Genomic DNA, 12,820 nt, shown 5'->3' on the forward strand with positions numbered 1-12,820 from the left:
ACATCATTAATGAAGATGTTGAACAATATGGGTCCAAGGACAGAGCCTTGAGGGACCCCACTGGTCACAGGACACCATGATGAGTGACTGCCATCAATTACAACCCTCTGGGTCCGACCATGGAGCCATTTTTGCAGCCAGCAGATCGTGGTGGACCCAAGGCCACAATTGGCCAGTTTCGCCAAGAGGGAGTAGAAGCCACACGCGGAGGTGGCATGCTCCCGGGCCCCAGAGCCTGAAAAAGGGACAGGTAGCCCCCGCAGCCAAGAGCCAGGAGCTCTGTCTGCGTGGAGCCTGGAACCATGTGTCTGTCTGGGTGGCAGTCTCTAAGGTGTCCGATGGGGGGGCTGCAGATCCTGAGGGGACCCTCGGGGTGCGGTGCATGCCCATCCATGTCATGCCTCTGGTAGGCTGGCTATGGCTGGGACTGACTACCCTGGGGGGTTTGCAGGCAGGGTCTCGGGCCCTCCCGTGCCCCCTCCTGGGCGAACTCCGCACTAACTAACGTGCCGGCAGACAATGTGCCTGTTTGTGCAGCCTGTTTGCGTGGCTCCGGTCACGTGGCTCTCTGGGGGGCTGGGCGAAGTAGGGGCCTGGGCAGGGGCTTGACCCGGCCCGGCTCCACGCAGCCGCTTCCTCCTACTCCTCCCACTTAACTGATTTAGGTTAAATTAGTTTATTGAACTTCTGTCCCAGATCCCCTCCAGATTTCAGTTAAATCCTTCAGCATCCTAGGATCTTTAAACCTCCCCTGCAACCCACCCTCACTGTACAGGGTGGATGGGCCAGCCTTGGCCCATGCTGTCTGCTCTAGCTGAGCATGGAGGCATGCTCTAGCACCTCCCAGCTTCTAGCGTGGGCCACTGCAGGTGTGTTGTTGCATTTCCAGAATCAAGAGTGAATATCTGCACACTTGCTTATTGGTTCAATCTATGAAGTTTAGACTAACCTGCAAAGATTGAATCGATTCAGCTTCAGGCTTTTAGACTTTCTGTATTTAGCCTTAAAGTTGAATAAGCATTACAGTCTGAAAGAAAACAGATTTCTATTTACTTCCTCTCTATAAACTTTACTTGATTTATAGCATCCACTCTGACTTAATATTTCCTTTGTTCGTAATGGAAAAAATCCATTAATATTTTCAGTTGAATTTTATTTAGTTTGTTGAATTTCTGGTAAGGATCTTGTATGTTAGGTTATGCTAGCATTCTGTAACTTCTTTATGTTGTGCTATGTTTATAGAATATAATAATATTATGAGTAAAATTGGGATGACTGTTGGTTCTGAAATGTTTTGTTTATACAGTGGTGAGTTCATGAGAGTATGCGTGGACCTTGTGATATTCATTTTAACATATCAGTGTTACTCTGTAATAACTAGAATGGAAAGGAGGGTATTTTATTAAGTTAAAGCAAATCCTTTGAATTGGAAATGAAAAGGCCAAATTTAAGGATGGATAGTATAAACTTAGCTGAGCAAATGGATTAATGAGCCCAGAAGGGGTAGTGAACATAATTTAGTCTGACCCAATCACATGGTAGGAAATATTATTCAGTTGTTTCTTGGTTGGATCCCAAAATTAATTTCTTTTGTTTCAGATTTAGAATTCTTGTAAATCATTTAATATTGTAAAAATAAAGTATATTATTGAGGGGCCAATGAACATGAACTCTATGTTAACTGTTTTAATTACTTTAAATATAATTACTCAGGGATGGATATTGTTTTCCTCTAAATAACAGTTCATATGCAGTTTGGACCTGTTGCACAGAAATTTTATGGGGCTTTGGCAGTAGACATTCTTTAAAAATGTGATCTTCAAGAGATGCCAGTTGTTTTGAAGGGCCCTACTTCCAGGAGGACGTTGGCTATGTGAGGGGATTTTCTCCCTGTTCAGATTATTTGCTGATTTATTTTCCTTTCTTGTTCATCTGTCATGCCATAAATATCAGCCCTGGGTGTAATAACTGGAATTTTCTACAGATTTATATTCTACTTCCTTATTTTGTTTTTATGGATGTCAACTTGCTTATAAATCATAGTTCAAAACCATGTTTAATAGCTGTATACAAAGGTAGTGTGGGTAATTTCTTTCCAGTTTTTCCTCTGGCATTCTTTCTTTTTACGTCTTTTGAAAAATATTACTTGGTCCCCATCTTCTGTCTTTCCCTTCAGCCTTTACTATTAAATATCCCTTATATGTGCATTGCTGGTAAGCAAATGAAATGGACTTGTTCATATAAGATAAGATATTCAAAAGGAAAAAGATACTGAAAGATAAGAATTACGTAATTGCCATGTGTCAAAGTAATTTTGATAATTGCTGCATTATTCATAGATGAGTGTTCTAAGGCATTATTTTCTTAGTTAAAATGGCAAAATTACTCAGTTCACTTCTCACTTGTCATGTTAAAATCCTAAATCTCCTGTTGTTTTATCTTCAACTCATAAAATTGGGTGGGGTGAGGGGGGAGAATCACATGCAAGTGTCTTATTTTTTTAAAAAGTTTAGTTTTTTTTAATGTACTATTAAGCTTTGGTCTAAGTTTGCTAAGCACCATTAAGAAAAATCAACTTTATACTTTTTCCTTATAAAATAATTGTCTAAGTTTTATATAATATAATTTCCCTTCTACAACACTTCCTTAGTTTACCTTAAGGATATCACTGATGGTTGATAATGTAGAGAAATAGACTAGATATGAGAGAGTGAGGGTTTACAACTTTAAAAGCTATTTGTTTTCTTTACAGATGGGAAGGTTGAAGTGACAAAAGAAGGTGTAAAGCTGTGCACCATGGGACCTGGCAAAGTATTTGGGGAGCTAGCCATCCTTTACAATTGCACCCGAACAGCAACTGTCAAAAGTAAGGCCATTTTAGAGTTTAAACTTTGTATTATTTACAAAGGTGTTAATATCAGGGTTGAGTACACTTAGGCTGGCTATCAGTTTCATAAGGCATTCATGGTTAAAAAAACTTATTAAAATGTTTCAGCTTTACTAAGCTGGTCAACTTTTTTCTAAATTAGCTTTGGGTATTAATATGACACATTTCATTCCCTGTATCTCATTGGAGATGATATTTTGCTCCTCAGCTGGAAGTAGTTAAACAAAATTCAGTTTTTCACAATCTCATGTTTGCTTTCACCTATGGTAATTCGCTTACATACCTTAGATCTGTGGAAATGAGGGGAAAAATTGTATACTGCGATGATACATTGTTGAATGCACCATCTAAGAACTTATTATTTCCAGTGAGGCCTTTGGTAACTCACTTAGATACTTTGCACCTGAATTTCCTTCTGGAAAATAGGAAGTGTATTATCTACATTCAAGAGGTGTGGCCTAAAAGCAGGAAAAATTTCAAATACTGATGTGATGGGGCCAGATAAGCATCTAAGAAAGATTGAAAGGACCTTCTCTAATTCATTAGTCATCACAGTAAAATGGATAATTGTTTTTTCTGTATGTCAGTAAATTTGGTGGCAGACTATGGGCACTAACTGGTTTGATACTGTCCACTTTATTATGTTGTTTCACTCCCTGCTTCTGCTAGGAGAGCAAAGATGCAGTTTCTCTGTTATTTGTAGCTGAACCACCTGTTTTTTTATTTTTGTTGTTGTTGTTAATTTAACGTTGTTATGGTGTTTATGCTGTCAGTGAATCTAAAGATTTGAATTTGAAGAAAGGAGGAAAATGTCTCAGATGCGGTGGCATTCTGTACCTTTGATTTTGGTTTAATATAGAATACCTATATTAGTATCATGGCTTATACTTGCTCATGCAACCCCCTCCCCCCCAGAAAAAGAAACCAAGGGAAAAAAAATCAGTCCATGGATAATTTAATTTCTTCATTTGCTGCCTTCTGAGGCCTAACAGCACCTAGAACCTGAAAGTGAAGTATGTGGTGAGCAGGGAAAAAATCAGGAGATCATTGTATGACAACCTCAGGTCTTCGGAGCTTGGGTTGCTGTACTGTTTTAGTGTCTCTTTGTACTCTCACCCGGATCCACACACGGCATTTCCCTTGTCAGCAAACTGTCAGAATGGAGTTCTCTCTATTTAGAGCAGCATAATGTATTATCTTTTAGAAACACCCACATTTGAAGTTCCAGTGCCTTCCCTCTCTCGATGATGTACCACATTATGTGGGTACACATCACCCACCACTTTGCTAGAACAGAAAACAGGAGGTTAGTTATTGGTTATTTAATGTTACAGGATTTTGGTTTTGCATGCTGTACATTTTCAGCCAGCTTCTGCAAGCAACTGAATAGCAACAGATACAGCACTAGCTACAATTAGGGTTTTTTATGCCTATTTTTTTGCACACTGTCCCTTCTCATTAGCCTTTTTTCCAGCTGTCAGTTGGTAACTAGTTTTAACTGCATCTTTCTTTCCTTGTTAAATTAAGGGCAAGAGCAAGGTCACTTCTATTGCTATCCTGAAAGGGACCTTTCTTTAAGAAAAAAGTGGGCAACACTATTTCTTAAGTCTTCTTTTGATTTCTCTCTGGCATATAAAAATGATGGTAATTATGCACCTCTTCTCTAGGAAGCTATTGTGTATGTAATTGCATTTTGGATGCTAACAAGTGATTTAAATGTAATTTCTATCTCATTATCACACAAGTGAGCAGCAATATAATTGTGATCAGCTTTATAACCTTTCAAGTGCAGTGACATGTGAAGTCGCCATTCGACTTGGTAAATATTTCAGCAAGATCTTAATGATATATATCCAGTACCTTGAGGTACATAGCATAATTTAGGATACATATTGACTAATGAGTTTAAATTGTAGTCCTTGCCACTAAAAATCTCATTAAATATCTGATTGTTTTTGTACATGATTTTGATCCCTCTAAATATTGTCAATTTACTTATTAAAACTAAAGAAAGGAAGTTACTAGTAAGAGCTAATAAACCTGATGGTAATGAGTAAGCAGAAGCAAGAACTTCAGTCAGCCAAGAGCAAGTTTCTCATTCATTATTTGAAGAAACTGATTGAGTAATAGTGATGAAACTGATTTCATCACTGATTTTTAGATGATTTTCCTGATGGTTTATAAAGATATGCTAAGGGAAAGCCCAGAGCTTCACGTTTATCCAGAAGAAGATTAAATATTATAATTACACCAAATAAAGTTTCTGAAACCAAATTTAATGATAGAAGAAGCGCTATATTATGAATACAGTCACAGTTCACTGCGATGGATGGGAGTGTTTTACTGATGAAAGATGATCCCCACCAAGTTAAAATAGCGGAATATACAGTAATCAGTCAATTGTAATCACCTGGTGAGTCAGGTACATTCTTCATCACTTTCATCTAAGATTAATCTAGCTTATGAAGATAGAAGAGTGCAAGTCCCTAGGAAGACTTTAGTCTGGCTTGAGAGAGATACCAGTTCACCAACGATTACCACTGACCTGGTGAAGGGACATTTGGAGGGATTGGACATATTTAAGTCATCAGGCCCTGAAGATCTTCACCCAAGAGTACTAAAGGAATTAGCCAATGTCATAGTGAAACCACTGGCACAACTGTTTGAGAGCTCATGTTGCTCAGGGCAGGTCCCAGATGGCTGGAAAAGGGCCAGTGTGGTTCCTATTTTCAAGAAGGGGAGGAAGGAGGACCTGGGTAATTATAGACCAGTTAGCATCTATTTTTGGCAAGACCTTAGAAAAAATCGTTAAGGATCACATTAGTAGGGGACCAGCAGGCAATACAATGTTAAGGAGCAACCAGGATGGGTTTATAGCAGGCAAATCCTGCCTGACTAGCCTGGTCTCTTTTTATGACCAGGTCATGAAGTGCTTAGATGCAAGAGTAGAGGTAGATTTTATTTACTTGGATTTTAAAAAGGCTTTTTACATGGTGTCACTCCCAATTCTTACTAGTAAATTAAGTAGCTGTGACATGGATTTTTTTCAGTCCGGTGGATGCAAAACTGGCTCATGGGACGCACCCAGAGAGTGGTGGTGGATGGGTCAGTTTGTACTTGGAGAAATGTGGGCAGTGGTGTCCCCCAAGTCCCGGTCCTTGAACCAGTACTGTTTAATATCTTCTTTGGCGATCTGGATGAGGGTGTAGAAAGCACTCTGTCCAAATTCACAGACAACACCAAATTATGGGGTATGGTAAACACACTAAAGGGTAGCGAGTGAATTCAGGCCAATTTGGATAGACTGGGGAAGTAGACAGATCAGAATAGGATGCAATTTAACAAAGATAAGTGCCAAGTGCTGCACCTAGTGAGAAAAAAATCAGCAATACACCTATAGACTGGGAAGTGCCATTCTGTGTAGCACAGCAGTGGAAAGGGACCTTGGAGTCACAGTCAATACAAAAATGAACATGAGTCACCAATGCGATGAGGTAATAAGGCTAACCACACTCTTTCTTGCATTAGCAGGTTCAGCACAAGCAGGTCTAGGGAGGTGATTCTTCTCCTCTATGCAGCATTGGTGAGGCTGCAACTGGAGTACTGTGTCCAGTTTTGGGCGCTGCACTTCAAGAGGGATGTGGATAATCTGGAAAGGGTTCAGAGGAGGGCTACTCAGATGGTTGAGGACCTGCAGGTAAAATCCTATGAAGACAGACTGAGGGACCTGAATCTCTTCAGCCTCTGCAAGAGAAGGCTGAGAGGTGATCTTGTGGCTGTCTACAAACTCATCAGGGGGGTCAGCAGAAAATAGGGGATACTCTGTTTACCAGGGTGCCTCTCAGGGTTACTAGAAACAATAGCCATAAACTGAAGGAGAGTAGATTTAGATTGGACATAAAGAATTTCTTCCTGATGTCCTTATGGTGAGGGTTGCCAAAATATGGAATAGACTTCCAAGGGAGTCATGCTTTCCCCTACTGTGGAGGTGTTCAAGAGGTTAGACAAGCACCTGGTTGGGGTCACGACCCCAGTGCTCTTTCCTGCCCAGAGCAGGGGGTTGGACTCGAAGTTCTAATAGGTCCCTTCTGACCCTAGAAATCTATGAAATCTATGAAATTGTGATGATAATTTTAAAGACTGATTAATAAATCAGGGCATTCCATCAGAAACAGTAAAATTTGCTAGCGCTGTACAAAGCTTTGGTAGCTGATTCGATTCAGAGGAGGAGATTCAGCCCAATACAGTGGCCGAATCTCCAAATCCAGATGGAAACAGAAGACCCATTAAAAGCTCCAAATTGAATCAGAAGCCACCAAATTGATTCAGCCATAAACTAAACAGGCAGCAGTCCTTACCTTGGTTGACACAGCTGCCTTCAGTTGGTAAGTCTGTTGTGGTGGGTGGAGGGAAGGGGCATGGGGGTGCAGATCAGTACCGCCACAGTGAGGGAGGGATTGGGGCTGGGAAAAGCTGCCTGGCTGGTGGGGGGTGCAGGACTCAGGGAGGGGGGCTCCCACCACTGTGCACCACTGTGTGCCACCGGTCTGGGAGGTCACGGGAGCGGGCATGTACTCCTGGATGGGTGCGGGGCAGATTGGGCTGGGCTGCACTCTGGGAGGCTAACCCTTGCTGCTGGGCTGCACTCCATGGAGTGGGTGGAGCCAGGGCTGTGCTCTGGGTGGCTAGCCCCAGCCGCAGCTCCAACTGCATCCCTGGCTCTGCCTGCCCCACAGAGCACAGTGGAGTGCTGGCTTTGGGGGGACTGCAGCCACCCTAAAATTCCCCATAGCTTCTATGACTGGCCCCGTTTTGATCTGGGTGCACATGCCTGCCCCCATGCCCTGCCGCCACTTGCCCAGCTGGGGTGTAGCCGCGGCTTGTCCAGGATTTGTGGGGAGGCTGGGTGAACAGCAGGAGGGCATAGCCTCCTCTCCCAGCACCTTCTGCCACCCATCCGGAGCACAGCCTGGCCCAGCTCACCCCACGCAGATCCAGGAGCATACACGTGCTCCCATGCCGTCCCAGACCGGAAGTGCATGGCAGCACACAGTGGCATGAGCCCCCCTCCCTGAGTCCCATGCCCCGCTGCCCCAGTTGGACAGCTTGTTCCAGCCCCAGTCCTAATCCCTCCCTCGCTGTAGGGGCATTGATCTTCCCCCCACATGAGCCTTCCCCCCCGCCACCCACCACAACAGACTTACCAGCTGGGGGCAGCTTTATCCAGTGTCCTTGAGGACTACTGTCTGTTTAGTCTATGGCCGAGTCTCTGAATTGGCGCCAAGTCTTCAGATCTGAATCAGCTGAATCGAATTGGGACAGTGATTCACATCACCAAATCAAATCACTGTCCCTCTGAATTGGCTGAATCCAAATCAAATATTTTCCATTTCTCATAGGCCTAAAATTTGCTGATTTTTGAGGAGAGAGGGCTGCAGAATGCTCTCACAGAAGAGGTCTCTCATTTTGTCTTGTATTGACTCAGCGCATATTACCAAGTGAACAGTAAGTTGATTAAAGGGTTAAGTTATCCTCTCTGTGATTCACTAGACAGACAGACCTAAGCAGAGTTTGAACTTCCCTGAAATGTTGATTTATGAGTTCCTAATCATTCTTGACTAGTTAATTCTCTCGAAGTCAGAAGTAAGAATAAATTACTTGAGATGTCTTCTCTGTACTCCCTGTTACTACTTTCCAAGTTTTCTGAAGAGTGCTTCCATCTGTCAGGCATGGTGGTCATGTATAAACAGATCTTTACCATTCTTCTGTTGAAATGGTTCCACTTTGGCTTAGTGAATATTTTTCTTAGATACACAGAGATTATTTAACTTTATGATGTAGTGGTGATAGCACTGAGATGTGGAAGACCCAGTTTCTAGTCCTTACTTGGAATCAGGTAGAGGCAATATGTTAACCATTGCATCTTACATTGCAGATGAAAGCACTAATCATTGGGCACTTTATGGTCCGTCCCCCCAATCTTATTCTGGTTTTGACTAAAGTTTCCATCTTACAGATGAGAAGCTTTGGACAAAATTCATAACATCTGTAAAAAGTTTGAGTTTTGATCAGTTGGCCTTTTGTGATGTAAAGTTATTGTTTAATTTTTTAAAAAATCCCCAAATTCAGAACCCATTGTTCATTATGATTGTAAACAGGGATCTTGGTTTTCTCCGATAACAAAGGCAAAATTCTCTGATTTAACCCCCCCTCCACATTTTTCTGTGATGAAAACAAAACATCACTATATATTATTTAGATTGATATGGCATTTTGTTTTAATCATGGAAAAATGTGAATGGGGGATGGGGCATTAATCAGAGAATTTCTGATTTTTTTAATCAGAGAAAACCAGGATCTCTGGTAATCAATCAGTGTCTACTCAAACCTCTGCTTTTGGCATTCCACACTTTCCCTCCATTTCTGAGCTGTCACTGGAACACCTTGCCACTGTCCTTTACTACTGAATTGCCAGAATGAAGGTCTAACAAAAATTGAATAATGTATATGATATGATACAATGGAGCTAACAGTATTTTGGGGCCCATTATTATTACCAGCCTGTTGGTTGCTTAGGTGTATTGACATATCTTTTCATAATTTGTTTACAGGGATACTTTCACGTTAAAGTATAATAATACTTAGAGCAACTACTTTGTGCATGGATCTAAGCCAATCCATTAGTGGGGTTCACATCTTATAACGTGAGGGCCGTAAAGAGATGAACAATTTTTTTCATCTTTGCTGTTTTTCAGAATCATTTAAAATATATTTGAAGTATAGCTTTTTTTCAACCATCTGTGACATCCCTTCTGTCTTATGTGAACCCTTTCAAGTTGCAACTCACATTTGGAGAGAACCATCACTAAGGAAGTGTTTAGAATGTATTCATAATACCATGAAATTTTAAATTAGGATAGATTTGATCTGAACATCTCCTATTGACTTAATAGAATCATCTGGGTGCTAGGCTTTTAGATTTTGGAAGCCCGACTTTAAGTTCGTAATTCTGAAGGTTTTGCTTCAGGTTTCCAGATACTAAAGCAAAAATATTGGCTATTCTGATGGAGAGTATATTTTAAAATATCTGGGTTTCTTGCCTATCATTTCACTCTACATGCAGCTAGCACAAAATTGACACCTGAATATTATCCAATATTCTTCAAAGGTCAGACTGAAAATCTTGATGACATTGAAACCTGAAAGGAGAACCATCACAAAAAGAACCAAATTTCACCAATGTTAGCCTTCCTGATTCCAATATATGACTTCTGTTCTATACAAAAAAAGGAAAAAATAACATGGCTCTTCAATTTCTGCAAATGTGTCCTATAGAGAAATATTTAACAGTAACAGTTATAAACCATATTTTTAGATCACTCATAAATCTTCCTCTTGATTCAGTATGACACTTAAAATAAGAGAGAATGTTTAGTATTGCACTAGTGTTTACCTAGCTGTTCTTTTTTTTCCCTTACAGCATTTGTGTCAAACAAGTATGCTAGTATTAGGTTAAATACTTAAGCATGTTTGTACACCACTGATCAGGTGAGTGCTAGAGCAAATCCAGAAACTAGTGTTTTTTTTTAAGTCAAATTCCGTTGCCATTCCAGTATCAGCAGAATACGCAGCTACCAGCAGGAGAATGTGGTTGAATTAAAAGATGTAGGAAAAGTCACATGGAATGCTTCTTGTCATATGCATACTTTGGCTGCCCACACAATCTCAATTGTTCTTCCAGTCATATACCGCAGTACCAATCAGTACCAAACCAATGACCAGTTGAAAAGATAATGTGGAATTACCCACTGTTCTTTAGAGCAGGGGTGGGCAAAATATGGCCTGTGGGCCGGATCCAGCCCACCAGTTGATTGGATCTGGCCCAGAGGCAGGCACACACAAATTAATTGAATCTGTCCTTGCCCGTGGCTGCCCCTGCTGTACTCTGCGTGGGGCTGAGTCCTGCCTGAGGCAGAGTGTGCTGTACTCCAAGCCTCCCCCAGCATCAGCACAGCTTCTGAGCAGGGCTTCCGCGGCTGCCACTGCCCAGGGCACTGCTGGGCTCCCCCAGCCTCCAGGAACTCAGGAAAGAGGAGGAAAGCAGCTACCACCACCAGCAGCAACAGAAGCCCTTGTGAGATGGGAGGGGAGAAAGGGAGCTGAGCCTGGCATCACCAGCTCTCTTAGTGTCTGTCCCACACCTACCGGATGGGGCTGCAGCTGAGTCTGCGCTGGCTTCTGCTGCTGTTGCTTCTCTCTCACTTGCCTGCTTGGTGGGGCTGCAACAAGTGCATGCTGGCTCCTGCTGCTGCTCCCCCATCTTGGCTGTGCCACCCTAGGAGGGCTTTGTGAGCAGCTGAGCTCCTTCATGTTCCCTCCTCCAACCACACACACTCCCCTGCCCTGCATGAGCAGGACCAGAGTGAGCTGCAGGCAGAGCCCCACTCCCCTCAGCACCCAAACACTCCCCACCCACACCATACCCACACACTCACACCCAGAAGTCTCACACACCCCACACCTCAACCACACCCACATACATACACCCCCCACACACCCATCTCCTACGTCCCCACACACTGCACCTGCACCATACCTACACCCCACACAACCTCCAACCACATACTCCCCCAGCCAGCCCCCCACACACAATATACAAGCAAACTGGCCCCAAAGGAATACTTCCTGGACAAGGGGAGAGACTCCCAGTGGCAAAAGTCAGGGTTAGAGAGCAGGACTTATAGTCACAAGATGGTGACCAGGGGGCACCTGCCAAGGGGTGGAGCTACCCTTGCAGCCCTTGATGCCTTACCAAAACTTGTTAAGCAGCCCTTCACCCAAAATAATTTCCCACCCCTACTTTAGACTCTAGCACTGTGGACATAAGCAAAGAAGAGAGACAATGTATATTTTTTTTACTGTCCTTTGCAAACTTTTATTGTTATAGGCGTCACATCCTATAATACCTACTTGCAAATGTTCTATGACATGACAAGTTACTAATGCAAATTTTAACACTAACAACAAATATCTTGTAAAAGTGAAAAGCTAAGACTTGTCCAGATCTAGCTATTTAATGAGAACTCTGTGTACAAAGAAAGAACAAAAAACCTAGTTTTAAAACTGGAAGAAAATACTATTAGGTCAGGAAGGAAAACAGAAGCCAGGAGAGTTAGTTTACTTCTAATTCAGCATGTCAGTGACCAAATTCATCAGGCATCATATTTTGTTGTGTAGATATTTCTAAATGAGAAACTGAAACAGCACATGTTCCAAAGCGCCTTGCAGAGAAAACAATTAAATTATAAATGCAGCTATTATCCCTAGCTGTAATAAGGAAGAATGCGCTACACTGACATACTCCTTCCACTACCCTGGAGAAAAAATGAGGTTAATATATATGTAATCCTGCTAATTAGGAACCCTTCTGTATCCTGATAGAGAAATAAGTAACAACCCCCTCCCCCAAATATTTATTTTCCTATTCCTAAGCAAATAGAACCTTAATATTTTGCTATTTGGTGAGCCTGAAGAAAGTTATATTAAATGCTGATCCTGAATATATTTGTTAGGAAACTTTAATGATATGAGGGAATATCCAGTGAGTTGGAGTGAAAAAGTCCAGTTGTATGTAAAAGCTTTTTAATATTTGAAAAGACCTGTTTATAGATAAAATAAAACTGTTAATAAATTGTTATTAAAATGTTATTAATAACATGCAATGGTTATCATGACTTCAGAATAATCCTGTTAAATTAATAGCCCTAAAATTCTATTTTTAGAATAGAAATTTCTAATTTCTGGAAACAGTAATTTTGTGAAAGGAATAGATTAATATGCTAAGGATGTTGTATGTTTTTGAAAGATGTCCTCTGTGTCCAAATTACATTTTTAACATTACGTACATTTCAAGTTTAAAAAAAACACTTTCCC

At 41.6% G+C, this 12,820-nt stretch overlaps 1 protein-coding gene across 2 annotated transcripts in view; it reads left to right on the forward strand.

Moving 5' to 3' along the window:
• PRKG1 (protein kinase, cGMP-dependent, type I) overlaps positions 1–12,820 on the forward strand; it is a 1,350,404-nt gene that overhangs the window by 538,912 nt on the left and 798,672 nt on the right. For both annotated transcript variants that reach the window (XM_019507769.1, XM_019507768.1), the window contains exon 3: positions 2,753–2,866. In XM_019507769.1, coding sequence (XP_019363314.1) covers positions 2,753–2,866 — 114 coding nt within the window. The remainder of the gene's footprint in view (positions 1–2,752; positions 2,867–12,820) is intronic.

The sequence above is a fragment of the Gavialis gangeticus genome, unplaced genomic scaffold (assembly GCF_001723915.1).
Source record: "Gavialis gangeticus isolate Ggan-Ray unplaced genomic scaffold, GavGan_comp1, whole genome shotgun sequence".
In the NCBI taxonomy this organism is placed as follows: Eukaryota; Metazoa; Chordata; order Crocodylia; family Gavialidae; genus Gavialis; species Gavialis gangeticus.